Source organism: Mustela lutreola, chromosome 9 (assembly GCF_030435805.1).
Source record: "Mustela lutreola isolate mMusLut2 chromosome 9, mMusLut2.pri, whole genome shotgun sequence".
Lineage (NCBI taxonomy): Eukaryota > Metazoa > Chordata > Mammalia > Carnivora > Mustelidae > Mustela > Mustela lutreola.
In genome coordinates this window covers 41,654,510-41,670,797 of record NC_081298.1, presented here as the reverse complement: position 1 = coordinate 41,670,797, position 16,288 = coordinate 41,654,510, and the positions used below count along the sequence as shown (strand labels likewise).

General features: G+C 43.0%; 1 protein-coding gene across 1 annotated transcript; it reads right to left on the bottom strand.

Annotated features, from left to right (window-relative positions):
• Positions 1-1,715: 1,715 nt before the first annotated feature.
• On the bottom strand, positions 1,716-6,678 carry OTOR (otoraplin). The gene is made up of 4 exons (XM_059133033.1): positions 5,912-6,678; positions 5,160-5,299; positions 3,949-4,059; positions 1,716-2,677 (listed from the first exon to the last, which is right to left on the bottom strand). Exons 1-4 carry the CDS (start codon positions 6,024-6,026, stop codon positions 2,654-2,656), a joined length of 390 nt encoding a protein of 129 aa, XP_058989016.1. The 5' UTR covers positions 6,027-6,678; the 3' UTR covers positions 1,716-2,653.
• Between the last annotated feature and the right edge of the window lie 9,610 nt (positions 6,679-16,288).

Genomic DNA, 16,288 nt, shown 5'->3' with positions numbered 1-16,288 from the left:
TAGGAATGTGGAAATCCTGCCCGTTCAATCTTGGAAGAGCTGCTTCAACTCCCAGGTGCTCTCATTTTTTTCATTTATTTCTTTATGTGTCGGAGGAGAGGAGAGAACTAAAATGAGTGTTGCTTATAACCTTTAATGTCCAAGGGATTCAGAACATGCTACCCTAGAAGATGCCCTCTGGTGTATTGATTATTTTGAGCTGAAGGTGAGAAAGAAAGTGCAGACACAGGAGGGGCTCTGATCTACCCCCTTTCCACCTAAAAACAGGCCATAAAATTTCCCACAAGGAAGGTGCCCCAGGTGTGCAGGGAAGGGGACGTTCTTATCCCCAGGCCGGTGAGTCAGCACTGGAAGGCACCCATGCAAACGATCCCTCTGCCATCACCCTTATCTTCTGCTTCTCTCCTTGTATGTTTCCTAGTCAGTGTCCCACGATTTATTGCCCTGTTCCCAAGCCACTTTGTCTTGTCACGTCCCACAATTTGTTGTTCGTTGTTGAAAAAGGTATATAAGTACGTGACTCTAACGGCTTCTTTGGGTCTTCATTTTCCCTTTGAAGGTTCCGAACTCCATGTAAAAACATGAAATTAAACACACCTGCTTTCCTCCTGGTAATCTGTCTATGTCAGTTTAATTCCTAGGCCCAGCCAGAGACGCAAGGAGGGTAGAAGGTGGTTTCTCTTTCCCTCCCATGCATCCATGAATCTCAAATCTGGGGGTCTTGTGAAAAAATGCAGATTGTGATTCCGAAAGTCTTCAGTGGGTTCTGCCTTCTTAACCAGCACCCAAGCGAGGCCCATGCAGCTGCTGGGCCAGGGATGGCCCTTTGCCATCTGAGGGGCTAGCTGGTGCTTTAAAGTCCCTACAGGTACTTCCATTCTGGTGATGCAGCTCAGCCCCCAGAATATGGAAACCAATCAGGGACCCCAAAAGTACTGGGTGAAATTGGTTCTGGTGAAGGGGAGGCCGGTGTGGCCAGGAGGGACTGTAGCCCAAAGCCCTGTTCTTGGGGACGAAATCTGGAAGCACGAGACCTGACAGATGGGGACTTTGGCAGACAAAGGGTGTCATAGGGATGCTGGGTGTCTTGAGGGATAATGGGGTACTTGAAATGGGGGAACCAGAAAGTGAGAGGCAGATAGAAACTGAAATGCCAATTGAATATTACCCCAGCAAGTTAACTATTTATCGTTTTATGGCAGTCAGGGGTGCCTGAGGAATGCTACACATATGGAGGGGAGCGGGTGAAGGGGGGGGGGTGCAAGGTGCCAGCCTTTGCTTTGTCCTCAGCCAGCCTCCTGCTCCTTCATTAACAGAGGATAAATGCTTCTTATCTTAAATTGTGTCGACCATCCTAGTTGCTGCCTGAAACATTTTATGGCATGCAGTAAGACAGAGGCAATGGACTGATGCGTTTGGGTTTGGGGGGCTTTCTTGGGGTACCATTGCACATAATGGAACCTCATTAGAATTTGGCAAAAATATATTCACCCCAAATCATAGTGGACACAGCTAGAAAAATGACCCTGGAGTGCCAGTCTCCATCTTGTCCTAAATGCTCTCCTCCTCATCCTGGTGGGATGAACAGATCACAGAAAACTGAGGAATCAACCTCATTTCCAAGCCCCTTCTAGACTTTTGATGCCCCCCCAGGTGAAAAATGCTTTAAAACAATTTTTAATCAGAAATTGTCAGGTTTTTTGAGTACAGGCATTTTAATTACATGTAAACAGACTCATGACTACATCAAAAGAATTATATTAGGAATGAACAATCAAAGTAAATTTCCAATTAAATGTAGAGAAACTTGTACGTCCATTGGGACCACCAATCCCCCTCACCAGATTTCTTCCCACATCATCCTTGACTCGGGGACTTTGCACAGGAAGAGGAAATTCGAAGTTGAAAGAGAAGAGGAAAAATAACCCACAGACGTTTTCCTCCTGTCTCTTGATTGGAAGCTCGAATGTTTGCAGTAACAGCACTCACAAAGGGGAAACTATCCCATTACAAATATTTCATAAGCTGCGCCTCCCTCATTACAGACACACATACTTACTTAAAAGTAAAGAGAAAGAGGCAGAGTCCAATATCTCTGAGTCCAAAAAACTCGTCCACTCGCACCAGCTTCACATCTCAAAGGCATCAAATATTAAAAGTAACAATAATCCTGGCATATTCCTTGAGGATATAGCCTCTTTGGGTACATTATAACACTCCCAATGGCCAGTAAGACAAATAATTAGAAAACAGCATGTCCCAAGTAAGACCTGTCACCTACCAAGTTTCTATAAGGAGCCAAAGAACTGGCAAGAATTACAGTGAAGAAGTAATACAAATGAACCGTCTTCTGTATGCATTCCTGTGTAAGAGAGGATTCTCTAGGCTGAAAAAGAATTTCTGCTTTCAATTCTCCCCCTTGAGCCAAACATCGCCCTGCCTTCCAGGTGGTGGGAAGACCAGGCCAGCAGAGAACTGAACAGAATTTACTCCTTTATCTACCACCACTGGCCCCCAAGACTCAGCCCTCCTGTAAGGATAAAAAAAGCCTTGAATCAAAAGTCAAGAATTAGGGACACATATTTTTTGTTGTTATTGTTATTTCACTGTTTATATTTTTTGGTGTTTCCTTTTTATTTGCAGGTCTAATTTCTTACTCACAGAAGAAGTCAATATCCTGGAGGAAAAAAGGCAAAAAAAAAAAGAAAAAAGAAAAAGGTTGAACTGAGCAGACAAGGACCAGAAAACAAATGCATTTTCTTTATTAAAAAATCATAGGTCATCAAAGGGAAATCTGGATTTAAAATAAGGTTGAACCCCAAAGAGTATGACATAATTATCACCTCAAGTCAAAAACTACTTAAAATGAAAGTTCTCAAATACACTTTTAATTGGTGGTTATTTGACACATTCAAGGTCCATGCTCAGAAGGGATGACAAGTGAGTCCCGTTTGTGGGTTGGGCAATGTTTTGAAGTTATTTCATGCAGCAATTAGCTCCAGGAGAATGTCTTCAAAACAACCACCTTGCCAAGTAGCTCAAAGGGGATCTTTTATGTCTCTTCTGGGGTTTGCAAGACCCCAGGGCATTGGAAAGAGTATAATTTCTTTTTCAAACACAAGTAGAATCTATCTACCACAGAAATAAGGCATCCAAAGATTTTTTTTTTCCAGAATGTTTTGATTTGATTAAATACAGGTGCTGATTTTTTCCCAGCCCAGGTGCTTTAGTAAATAAATATAACCCTCAGTTAAGAGTCCGTAAATACTATATTCCTTTCTTTCTTTGTGACATGGACTCCTTTCTAGGATAACTTGTATCTAAAAACGAAAGGGGGTGGGTTCAGTAACCTTTCAACAGTGGGAATAGGTGTAAATGCTCGCCCAAACCGCCCTGTCCCCGGGGAAGCCTCCATGGCAAGTAGGTGGGTTGTTCAGGGAGTCTTGTAAGAGACGTGATGCATTTTTTAAAGCTTTTTTTTTTTTTAAATTTTATTTACTTATTTGACAGAGAGAGAGAGAGATCACAAATAGGCAGAAAAGCAGGCAGAGAGAGAGAGGGAAGCAGGCTCCCTGCCTAGCAGAGAGTCTGACGAGGGGCTCGATCCCAGGACCCTGAGATTACGATCTGAGCCGAAGGCAGAGGCTTCATCCACTAAGCCACACAGGTGCCCCAAAATGATGCATTTTTTAAAAAATATTTTATTTACTTATTTGACAGACAGAGATCACAAATAGGCAGAGAGGCAGGCAGAGAGAGAGAGAGGGAAGCAGGCTCCCTGCCTAGCAAAGAGCGCGATGAGGGGCTCGATCCCAGGACCCTGAGATCATGACCTTAGCCAAAGGCAGAGGCTTAACCCACTGAGCCACGCAGGCAGCTGACATTCTTAACACTTGCTGCATTAGCCCAGGATCTGAGTCCATCTCTGGCCTACTCTGAGACACTTACCGTGGTGGGGACTTCCTTGGTGGCATCTTGGTACACGTGTTGCTCCTCGACCAAGCTGCTGGGGAAATAGCCCAGGGTGCCCATCTCATCCTCACAGTCATCTCCATAAACCTGAGTGCCCAGAAGAGTAACAGTCAGGGGATTGCGGATGGAGGTCCACTTCTAAAAACCCTCTGGGCTCGCATTTGCTGTGAATGAGAATTATAGAATTGCAATGTCTCGCTTTTTCATTCTGGATTCCAGGGGCCTCAGATCCAACTTTGAAGCTCATTCACAGCCACTGAGTCAACCCACAGAAAGCGTATCTCTGTTCCTCTGTGGCCCCGTCTTCCTGGTCTCACTGAGCATTCCTTTATTTCATGCAATCTTGTGAGCCGCCTTGGAACCCATAAACAAAGTCAGTACTTTTCTTTTTTTCTTCTTTCCTTTTAAAAATTTTATTTAATTTCTTTTCAGTGTTCCAAAATTCATTGGTTATGCACCACACCCAGTGCTCCGTGCAATAGGTGCCCTCCTTAACACCCGCCACCAGGCTCACCCAACTCCCCACACCCCGCCCCCGCCCTGCCCCTTCAAAACTCTGAGTTTGTTTCTCAGTCAGTACATTTCTTAAGAACAAAATAGATACTTTTATTTTAAAGAACTGGTCTTTCTCAGTTAAAAATTTGAATGCACAGATACTTGAGTGAATTTCAGATTTAATCGTTCATTCCTTGAGAGTCTGTCTGTGGGGCTGCAGATGAGAACAGGAAACCGGCTCGGCTTCATCCCTCCCTAGGGTCCACCCCCTGCCGGTGAAGAAAGCAGAGAAGAAAGCAGATTCTCTGGAACTGAAGAGAATGTTAGTTTCTTTTAAAATACTGAAGTGGAGCCTGACTGCCAACACACACATGCCTTTTCCTCGGCAAATCCCGGCAAACATTTTTGAGTAAGTTTCAAACTCTTTGGGATGTTCAAGCCCCCACATGGTTGACTAGGTCTTGACAACACATCACATAAACCTACATTTGGTTTTGTTATGAAATTTTCTTTTTTTCTTCAAAATGTAACAAAAGCAAATGTGTGTGAATTTCAGCACTTGCATCTAAACCTCTCCATTGTTCTTAAGAGCTTGTTCCAAACACTGAAATATATTGAAGGTAGATCAGAGAGAAAACATTAAGAGCAACCTATGTTAAGGTGTGTGTATATTTGAAAGGATCTCATCTTACACTGCCAGCCCAGAATTCTCCAGCTCCATTTTCTTGCACCAGCTTTGAGTAAATGTAAATCTGCTGTCCTTTTTTAACATTAATGAACCTGCAGTCTGGGGCATTGTAATCTTCTCGAGCTCGGGCCAGAGAAATAGTGTCTGGAAGAAAAGAAACATTGAAATGACTGCATTTTAGTCTCCTGGATTTTGTTCCTTTGTTTGTTCCTTCCTTTCTTTCTTCCTTTCTTCCAGATTTATTTGTGTATTTGAAAGAGAGAGAGAGAGAACTCATGGGGAGGGGGAATTGTGGAAAAGAGAGAGAGAGAGAGAAGGGAAGCAGATTCCCCGCGGAGCATAGAGCCTGATTCTGGCCTTAATCCCAGGACCCTGAGATCATGACCTGAGGCAAAATCAAGAGTCGGATGCTTAACCAACTGAGCCACCCAGGCACCCTTAGTCTCCTCAATTTTCTAACAGTAAAAAGGCCAAGCATATCAGAAAACTAGAAAATCAGAGAGATCAGTAATTCCCAGTTTATAGTTCCCATTCAGTTCAAGAAGAGTAATACAGCCAAGGTCTGAAAGCTGAGAAGTTTAACTAAGTGAATTCTCCGTAGTAAGACACCAAAGGTACAGACCATGAGAAACAGAGCTAGCAACATACACATTAGAGAAGATTCACTTAAAGCCCAATTAGATGTTCAGGTATTAGTGGATATTTTTTTCAATTCTATAATAGAAAGATAATAAAAGGCATAAAAAATGTCCTTACACACGCACTCGTCATCTGCACAGAGCTTCTTGGAAGCAAGTCTGTCCATAAATATTCCATGCACGGCACATATGGCCACAAGACCTGGGAGGGAAAATAATAATAGTCTGGCCATCTTCCTTTTTTGGCTGTTTTTGCTGTCGTCCTTTAACTGGAAGTGGGAGCTGACTGCAGTGGTTCCTCTCTTTTATGTGGAAGCCAGACATCTGGGTGAGTGCCCCCCAGCCAATGGGAAGGTGCCCACCGTTCCTTCCTCTGCTTTCCTAACAGCCCCTGGGATCCAGGGGCTAATTTGCATCTGGTTTTCCAAAGAGACCCAAACTCGATGTCTTTTTCTTTTTTTTATTAATACACAAAAGATAGCCCAAACAGTCCACCATCGGCAAAGTCTTTTTAGCTGTGGTATATTGCCCTAGTAGGGAATTGTGGAAAGAGCTATGAGAACTTTAATTCATTTAAACCCATTTTTTTTTTGGCTCCATTTTCATATTCTTTCCACTTAGGAGCAAAGAGGTTCTAAGTAGAGGAATCTGCTGAAAATGAGAGATCCATATCCTTAGGACACAGAATGTTCCTTGAAACAAATCCGATTAGTAAACATGTGGGTTTATAGACTAGATAAATCAAGGACGCTTAAGTTTACAAATCACCCATGACAGAATTTCCAGAAGTCTCGTCTTTCCTGACACGGATATGGTTTGGAACACATGAGCCACAACCATACCCAGACCCTAGCAAATGTGGAAAGGAGGATGTAGGTGAGTTGAAAAGAACGGAACCATCTTTTTTTTTTTTTTTTTTTTTTTTTTTTTTTTTTTTTTTTTACCCTCTGGGTCATTTGAAATTTAGTCTCAAAACCTGCTCCTGGGTAGAGACAGGAGAAAGCTAGAGGTTCTTCTAACCACCCTTATCCCTGCTTCTGGGAATCTTTCCCATGGAAAGAAGAGCACTGCTAGAAATCATCAAAGTTGAAGGGCCAATACCCAGCTCCTATCTAGTCAACAAACATTTTCTGAGCACTGTTCCAGGCATAAGAGATATAGCTGTGAATAAAAAAAAAAAATACCCTGGCCACAAGGATTTACTTTCTGTGAGGAGAGACAGACAATAGGTTGCTGCCTTTTCTAGTGTTTGGGGCTGGTGTCTCTTTCATAAGATTCACCCCCCCACACCCCGCACCATTGTTTCTAGAATAGAGGTCCCTGTCAGGATACCCTGTCAGACTTGGCTGATGACAAGATTTCAGAGTAGAACCTCCTCCTCCTCCCTCCCCACAGCGTGCTGTCTCCTCACCACATGAGGGACAAGCATTCAACTTATAAAATAATTTTGTACAAAACTAGGGATAAAATGGTAAAGCAAAAATATACTTACAGTATTATTTTTTTCATAAAAGGTTTTTTTGTTATTTTCAGAGGACAATCTTTTATACAGCTGGCCCAGATTTAGAAGCTCATTTAATTCAATATCTTTATTATAGTCAAAGATACTACAGCCTCTACAGTCCAGAACTGTTTATTTTTTTTTAAGATATTGTTTTATTTATTCATTTGAGAGAGAGAGAGAGCACAAGCAGAGGGAGAAACAGGCTCCTCGCTGAGCAAGGAGCCCCATGCAGGACTCGAACCCAGGACATTGTGATCATGACCTGAGCTGAAGGCAGATGCTTAGCCAAATGAACACCGAGGTGCACCAGAATTGAGATTTTAAATTCCTCATTTCCTGTTTCCCTTCAAGGAAAAGATGAACGAGAAGTCATTTCCGAAAGCAGGTTGCCCGTGCTTTTTTCCTTCCTTATAAGCTAGGCGCCTAAGAGGGTCTCTGAGAAAACTAAAGCATTGATTAAATCTTCTTAATCTTGTTCAGGCAGCCGTTTTACAGACTGGGCTGGTCCCAAGCCAGCCCTCAGCACAGGAGAGCTAGAAGACAATTGCCACTTAAGAGGCATTTAAGGGAAACAGGGATTACCACCCCGTGTTCAAGCGCCCCCACCCTTGCCCCCGGAGCAGGGTGAAACATGGAAGAGATCCTCAACCAAGCCATCACAACAACTTAGCAAGCTAAGGCTGGTATTCACACCAAGCCATTATTGGCTACTGGAAGGTGGAGAAGCAAAGAAAAGAGATGTCAAGCCATCTGAGCACATCCCAGGCAGGCCTGGGATGTCCTAGCTTTCTGTAGTAGGCAGAGGTAGAATGCAAATGAATGTTTTGCTTGCAGTTGGAATTTAAACTTACAATAACTTGCGATCATTTGTCCCTGGAGGCACATTCCAGACCTTGCAGATGCTGGGGGTCTGGAGAAGGATCTGCTCTGTCCTGAGCAGGCTCACCTCCTTCATCTGGATTTTCAGGTGTATTCTCTGAGCCTTTATTGCCCAAATGACATTTTCTTTTCTTTCTTTTTTTTAAGATTTTATTTATTTATTTGACAGAAAGATCTCAAGGAGGAAGAGAGAGAGAGAGAGTGAGAGAGAGAAGCAGGCTCCCTGCTGAGCAGAGAGCCCAATGAGGGGCTCGATCCCAAAACCCTGAGACCACCACCGGAGCCGAAGGCAGAGGCCTAACCCACTGAGCCACCCAGGTGCCCCACAAATGACATTTTCTTTCTTTCTTTTCTTTCTTTTTTTAAAAGATTTTATTTATTTATTTGACAGACAGAGATCACAAGTAGGCAGAGAGGCAGGCAGAGAGAGAGGAGGAAGAAGGCTCCCTGCTGAGCAGAGAGTCCGATGTGGGGCTCGATCCCAGGACCCTGGGATCATGACCTGAGCTGAAGGCAGAGGATTTAACCCACTGAGCCACCCAGGCTCCCCAACAAATGACATTTTCTGCTCTCATTCCTAAATTAGTTCTTGATCTGCAGTTCTTAAAATGGAGCCCATGGCTCCTTTAAGGTCTAAAAACCAGCTTGGGCGGTGGATGGGGTGGAAGCAGCCCCCTTGCTGTGGCCTGCAAGGCCTTGCATGATCTGGCCCCAAGGCCCCTCCAGTCACTCTCTCCCTGCTTGCTCTGAGCCTGCCATATAAGCTGCTCTGTCTTTTGAAAATGCAAAGCTCATTTCTACGTTAGGCCCTCCAGAGCGGATTGCTGGGGAAGGTTTCACTCCACAGACCAGCCCTCCCCCAGATAGATGGGTTTCACACAGCCATTCTTGTCCTCCTCCAACTCGGTCCATCCATCGTGTGACCGTGGCACACCGCCTCGTCAATTATCACTACCTGACAGGCCTTCTTTATTTACGTGGAGGTGATTTGTCCCCGTACACCACAGTGAAAGCTCCAGGACATGGGAACCTTGTCGATCTTGCCCTTGGCTCTATCACCAGCACCCAGAAAAACGGGTAGTCATTGAATGAATGACCTCCCTGAAGTTGTGTGCTTTGGTGTATACATGCACGTGTTTGGTTTTATTTTTGTTTTTCCTGGGGAGAGCCCTTAGGATTTATCAGATTTCAAAAGAGGTTTTTAACATCCCAAAATCAAGACTCACTAAGTTATCAGGGCAAAGACTTGGGTTTTGTCACCAAAGCATAGCCCCAGAGCAGCAACTTCAGCACCACATTATAAATTAGCCTCTCAAGCCCCACCCCTCAGGGTGCCTGGGTGGCTCAGATGGTTGGGTGACTGCCCTGGGCTTGACTAATGATCCTGGAGTCCCAGGCTTGAGTCCTGCATCAGGCTCCCTGCTCAGCAGGGAGTCTGCTTCTCCCTCTGACCCTCCCCGGTCTCATGCTCTTTCTCTCTCTTTCTCTCTTTCTCAAATGGACAAATAAAATCTTAAGAAAAAAAAAAAACCCTCTCCTCCAATCCTGCTGGATCAGTCTACAGTTTAATAAGCTATGAAAATGATTTGGAAGAACATGAAAGTTCGAGAAATATTGCTCAAGGGCAAATCAATTATAGCACCAATTTTTTAAAAAGACTTTATTTATTCAATTGTCACAGAGAGATATCACAGGTAGGCACAGAGGCAGGCAGAGAGAAAAGGGGAAGCAGGCTCCCTGCTAAGCAGAGAGTCCAATGCAGGGCTCGATCCCAGGACCCTGAGATCATGATCTGAGCCAAAGGCAGAGGCCTAACCCACTGAGCCACCCAGGCGCCCCAATTACAGCACAAATTTTAAGTGAGGGCTTCACAATCTTCATTAGATCTTTACTGGATACAGTATTTCCAAGGACAAAGTGCTTGCTAAATACCCAAACAGAAAATACTTTGAGCCTTAAAGTTCAAAATGGAGATAGGAACCTCTTGCAATGCTTTCCTTACAAAACAACAAAAAAAGATTATTTGAGAGATAGAGAGAAAGTGTGAGCAGGAGGGAGAGGAAGAGGGAGAGAAAATCTAAAACAGACTCTGTGCAGAGCACAGAGCCCAATGTGGGGCTTGATACCACAACTGCGATATCATGATCTGAGCCTAAACCAAGAGTCAGACACTTAACCAATTGAACCACCCAGGTGCCCCACAACATGATCCATTTTCACACCAGTTTCTTCTTCTTCTTCTTCTTCTTCTTCTTCTTCTTCTTCTTCTTCTTCTTCTTCTTCTTAATTTATTTATTTATTTATTTATTTATTTATTTGACAGAGAGATCACAAGTAGTCAGAGAAGCAGGCAGAGGAAGAGGGAGAAGCAGGCTCCCCATTGAGTGGAGAGCCCAATGCGGGGCTTGATCCCAGGACCTGAGCTGAAGGCAGATGCTTAACCGACTGAGCCACCCAGGTGTCCCACACCAGCTTCTTTTTATCAATATACTGCCTTTGAAAGGTAGAAATCTGGTTTGTTAGTTCTTAACTCACGTTGGAATCACTCAGGGAGCTTAAAAATATTGATGACTGGGTTTCATGGCTAGAGATTGGGATATAATTGATATAGGGTATAGGTTAGGCATGGGCTTTTGGAAATGTTTCCTAGATAATTCAGATCTGCAGTGGAAATTAAACTCAAAGTTGAGAACCACAATAGATGGGCACATCTTACTTACTTTTATGAAAACTCCTGGCAACTCCAACAGATGGGTACAAGATCCCAGCATGATCAAATCATCTTCAAAGGGTAGTTAGTTCCTTTTTTCTTCCCCCTCTTTCCTCTTGAAGACTTTCTTCCCAGAATTTGATTATATTCCAGGAGATTTAAGCAAATAAGTAAATGCATTGATCACTGGGAGCAGAGGACTTACAAAGAAGGAAAAGGAGGTTGGGGCACCTGGGTGGCTCAGTGGGTTAAGAGTCTGCCTTTGGCTGAGGGTCCTAATCCTGGGGTTCTGGGATTGAGTTCCTGCTCAGCGGAGAGCCTGCTTCTCCCTCTCCCCTCTGCTTGTGCTCTCTCTCTCTTTCAAATAAATAAAATCTTTTTTAAAAAAGGAAAGGGGGAAGCCCAGAAGAAACCCAGCATTGTCAGATTGCAGTTAGAGGTTCTGCTGGAAATTCCTTTTTCATATTAATTATATAGAAACAGCCACAAATACAGACACAGAGCAATCTCTCTATACCATTAAGAAAGGTAAGGACAGGTTGAAGAATGCATAGGACACTGAAGACACAACCACATGGGACATGATCCTGGATTGGAATCCCAGATCATTTTCGGGACATCAGCAAAATGTGAATCATATTGGATACTGCATTAGTGTTATTTCCTGATTCTGCTGGTCACATGGCAGTTCTGTAGCAGAGCAGTCTCGTGCTTAGGAAATACACACTGAAGTATTAAGGGGTGATACAGGGTCAAGGTGGCACGACTCCTGAATGGCTCAGCGATGTTTATGGGAGCTGTGTACTGTTTCCGCATTTTTAGATAAATTGGAAATTATATCAAAATAAAAAGCTTTCAGAAGTAATCAGATGTTCATAAGCTCTTTATTTCTAACAGCCCCATATTAAAAAGAACCCAAAAGCCCATCTACTGTAAAAACTGCTATTGCAGAGGTGAACTTCAAAAACATTCTAATGATTTTTTAAAGTAATCTCTACACCCAATGTGGGGCTCAAACCCACAACCCTGAGATCAAGAGTTGCATGCTCCACTGACCAAGCCAGCCACAGGCCCCCAAAAGTATTCTAGACGGGGAACAATTATAGTGATAGAAAGCAGATCATTGCATGCCTAGAGTTGGGGTGGGGAATAGATTAACTGCAAAAGGGCAAAGGGAGCCTTTGTTTTTGAGGAGTGATGGAACGCTCTCTTGATTATGGTTATTACACAACTGTATACAATCGTCAAAATCCATCAAATTGGGTCACTAATCAAAACTCACTAAAAATGGGTGAATTTTATTGCTTGTAAGTAACTCAATTTAAAAAAATCTGAGGCGGGGAGGAGTCAAGATGGCAGAGAAGTAGCAGGCTGAGACTACTTCAGCTACCAGGAGATCAGCTAGATAGCTTATCTAAAGATTGCAAACACCTACAAATCCATTGGCAGATCGAAGAGAAGAAGAACAGCAGTTCTAGAAACAGAAAAACAACCACTTTCTGAAAGGTAGGTCTGGCGGAGAAGTGAATCCAAAACGATGGGAAGATAGACCCCGGGGGGAGGGGCCGGCTCCCGGTAAGCGGCGGAGCAACAGAACACAAAATCAGGAATTTTAAAAGTCTGTTCCGCTGAGGGACATCGCTCCAGAGGCTCAACCAGGGTGAAGCCCACGCGGGGTCAGCGTGGCCTCAGGTCCCGCAGGGTCACAGAAGGATCGGGGGTGTCTGAGTGTCACAGAACTTATAGGTATTAGAACGGGGAAGCCGGCTACAGAGACAGAGCCGACAGTAAGCTCGCAGCTCGGTGATACTTTGAACCGGTCGCAGGCTCGGTGAGCTCGGAGCGCGGCCGGAGGTCAGGCAGACGGGAGTAACTGGGCGCTGTTCTCTGAAGGCGCACTGAGGAGTGGGGCCCCGAGCCCTTGGCTCCTCCGGGCCAGAGACCAGGAGGCCAGCATTTGTATTCCAGAACTCTACGGAAAGCGCTCAGGGAACAAAAGCTCCTGAAAGCAAACCCGAGCGGATTACTCAGCCCAGGCCCTGGTAAGGGCGGTGCAATTCCGCCTGGGGTAAAGACACTAGAGAATTACTACAACAGGCCCCTCCCCCAGAAGATCAACAAGAAATCCAGCCAAGACCAAGTTCACCTACCAAGGAGTGCAGTTTCAATACCAAGGAGAGCAGCAGAATTCCAGAGGAGGAGAAAGCAAAGCACGGAACTCATGGCTTTCTCCCTATGATTCTTCAGTCTTGCAGTTAATTTTTTTTTCTTTTTCATTTTTTTTCTCTTCTTCTGCTAAAATTTTTTTTAACTTTTACCCTTTTCTTTTTTAATGTTTTTTAACTAGTTTATCTAATATATATATATTTTGATTTTTTATACTTTTCTTTATTCGTTTTCTTTTTATTTATTTATTTGACAGAGAGAGATCACAAGTAGGCAGAGAGGCAGACAGAGAGAGAGAGAGGGGGAAGCAGGCTCCCTGCTGAGCAGAGAGCCCGATGCGGGACTCCATCCTAGGACCCTGAGATCATGACCTGAGCCAAAGGCAGCGGATTAACCCACTGAGCCACCCAGGCGCCCCTCGTTTTCTTTTTTTAATTCGCTTCTTTCTGAACCTCTTTTTATCCCCTTTCTCCCCACTCATGATTTGGGATCTCTTCTGATTTGGTTAAAGCATATTTTCCTGGGGTTGTTGCCACCCTTTTAGTATTTTACTTGCTCTTTCATATACTCTTATCTGGACAAAATGACAAGGCAGAAAAATTCACCACACAAAAAAGAGCAAGAGACAGTACCGAAGGCTAGGGACCTAATCGATACAGACATTGGTAATATGTCAGATCTAGAGTTCAGAATGACAATTCTTAAGGTTCTAGCCAGGCTCGAAAAAGGCATGGAAGATATTAGAGAAACCCTCTCGGGAGATATAAAAGCCCTTTCTGGAGAAATAAAAGAACTAAAATCTAACCAAGTTGAAATAAAAAAAGCTATTAATGAGGTGCAATCAAAAATGGAGGCTCTCACTGCTAGGATAAATGAGGCAGAAGAAAGAATTAGTGATATAGAAGACCAAATGACAGAGAATAAAGAAGCTGAGCAAAAGAGGGACAAACAGCTACTGGACCACGAGGGGAGAATACGAGAGATAAGTGACACCATAAGATGAAACAACATTAGAATAATTGGGATTCCAGAAGAAGAAGAAAGAGAGGGGGGAGCAGAAGGTATACTGCAGAGAATTATTGGGGAGAATTTCCCCAATATGGCAAAGGGAACAAGCATCAAAATTCAGGAGGTTCAGAGAATGCCCCTCAAAATAAATAAGAATAGGCCAACACCCCATCACCTAATAGTAAAATTTACAAGCCTTAGTGACAAAGAGAAAATCCTGAAAGCAGCCCGGGAAAAGAAGTCTGTAACATACAATGGTAAAAATATTAGATTGGCAGTAGACTTCTCCACAGAGACCTGGCAGGCCAGAAAGAGCTGGCATGATATATTCAGAGCACTAAATGAGAAAAACATGCAGCCAAGAATACTATATCCAGCTAGGCTATCGTTGAAAATAGAAGGAGAGATTTAAAGCTTCCAGGACAAACAAAAACTGAAAGAATTTGCAAACACCAAACCAGCTCTACAGGAAATATTGAAAGGGGTCCTCTAAGCAAAGAGAGAGCCTATAAGTGGTAGATCAGAAAGGAACAGAGATAATATACAGTAACAGTCACCTTACAGGCAATACAATGGCACTAAATTGATATCTCTCAATAGTTACCCTGAATGTTAATGGGCTAAATGCCCCAATCAAAAGACACAGGGTATCAGAATGGATAAAAAAACAAAATCCATCTATATGTTTCCTCCAAGAAACACATTTTAAGCCGGAAGACACCTCCAGATTTAAAGTGAGGGCTTGGAAAACAATATACCATGCTAATGGACATCAGAAGAAAGCAGGAGTGGCAATCCTTAGATCAATTAGATTTTAAGCCAAAGACTATAATAAGAGATGAGGAAGGACACTATATCATACTCAAACGGTCTGTCCAACAAGAAGATTTAACAATTTTAAATATCTATGCCCCCAACGTGGGAGCAGCCAACTATATAAACCAATTAATAACAAAATCAAAGAAACACATCAACAATAGTACAATAATACTAGGGGACTTTAACACTCCCCTCACTGAAATGGACAGATCATCCAAGCAAAAGATAAACAAGGAAATAAAGGCCTTAAATGACACACTGGACCAGATGGACCTCACAGATATATTCAGAACATTTCATCCCAAAGCAACAGAATACACTTTCTTCTCTAGTCCACATGGAACATTCTCCAGAATAGATCACATCCTCGGTCCTAAATCAGGACTCAACCGGTATCAAAAGATTGGGATCATTCCCTGCATATTTTCAGACCACAATGCTCTAAAGCTAGAACTGAACCACAAAAGGAAGTTTGGAAAGAACCCAAATACATGGAGACTAAACAGCATCCTTCTAAAGAATGAATGGGTCAACCGGGAAATTAAAGAAGAATTGAAAAAAATCATGGAAACAAATGATAATGAAAATACAACAGTTCAAAATTTGTGGGACACAACAAAGGCAGTCCTGAGAGGAAAATATATAGCGGTACAAGCCTTCCTCAAGAAACAAGAAAGGTCTCAGGTATACAACCTAACCCTACACCTAAAGGAGCTGGAGAAAGAACAAGAAAGAAACCCTAAGCCCAGCAGGAGAAGAGAAATCATAAAGATCAGAGCAGAAATCAATGAAATAGAAACCAAAAAAACAATAGAACAAATCAACGAAACTAGGAGCTGGTTCCTTGAAAGAATTAATAAAATTGATAAACCCCTGGCCAGACTTATCAAGAAGAAAAGAGAAAGGACCCAAATAAATAAAATCATGAATGAAAGAGGAGTGATCACAACTAACACCAAAGAAATACAAACAATTATAAGAACATACTATGAGCAACTCTACGCCAATAAATTTGACAATCTGGAAGAAATGGATGCATTCCTAGAAACATATAAACTACCACAACTGAACCAGGAAGAAATAGAAAGCCTGAACAGACCCATCACCAGTAAGGAGATTGAAACAGTCATTAAAAATCTCCAAACAAACAAAAGCCCAGGGCCAGACGGCTTCCCGGGGGAATTCTACCAAACATTTAAAGAAGAACTAATTCCTATTCTCCTGAAACTGTTCCAAAAAATAGAAATGGAAGGAAAACTTCCAAACTCATTTTATGATGCCAGCATCACCTTGATCCCAAAACCAGACAAGGATCCAATCAAAAAAGAGAGCTATAGAACAATATCCTTGATGAACACAGATGTGAAAATTCTGACCAAAATACTAGCCAATAGGATTCAACAGTACAT

Bases quoted from the DNA above. Each gene is read 5' to 3' on its own strand.
- OTOR (XM_059133033.1), bottom strand. From the start codon at position 6,026: ATGGCCAGACTATTATTATTTTCCCTCCCAGGTCTTGTGGCCATATGT. The intron at 4,060-5,159 runs GTAAGATGAGAT...CTGGGCACTCAG, and splicing joins GAGAATTCTGGGCTGGCAGT to GTTTATGGAGATGACTGTGA. The intron at 2,678-3,948 runs GTAAGTGTCTCA...TTTTTCCTCCAG, and splicing joins CCAAGGAAGTCCCCACCACG to GATATTGACTTCTTCTGTGA.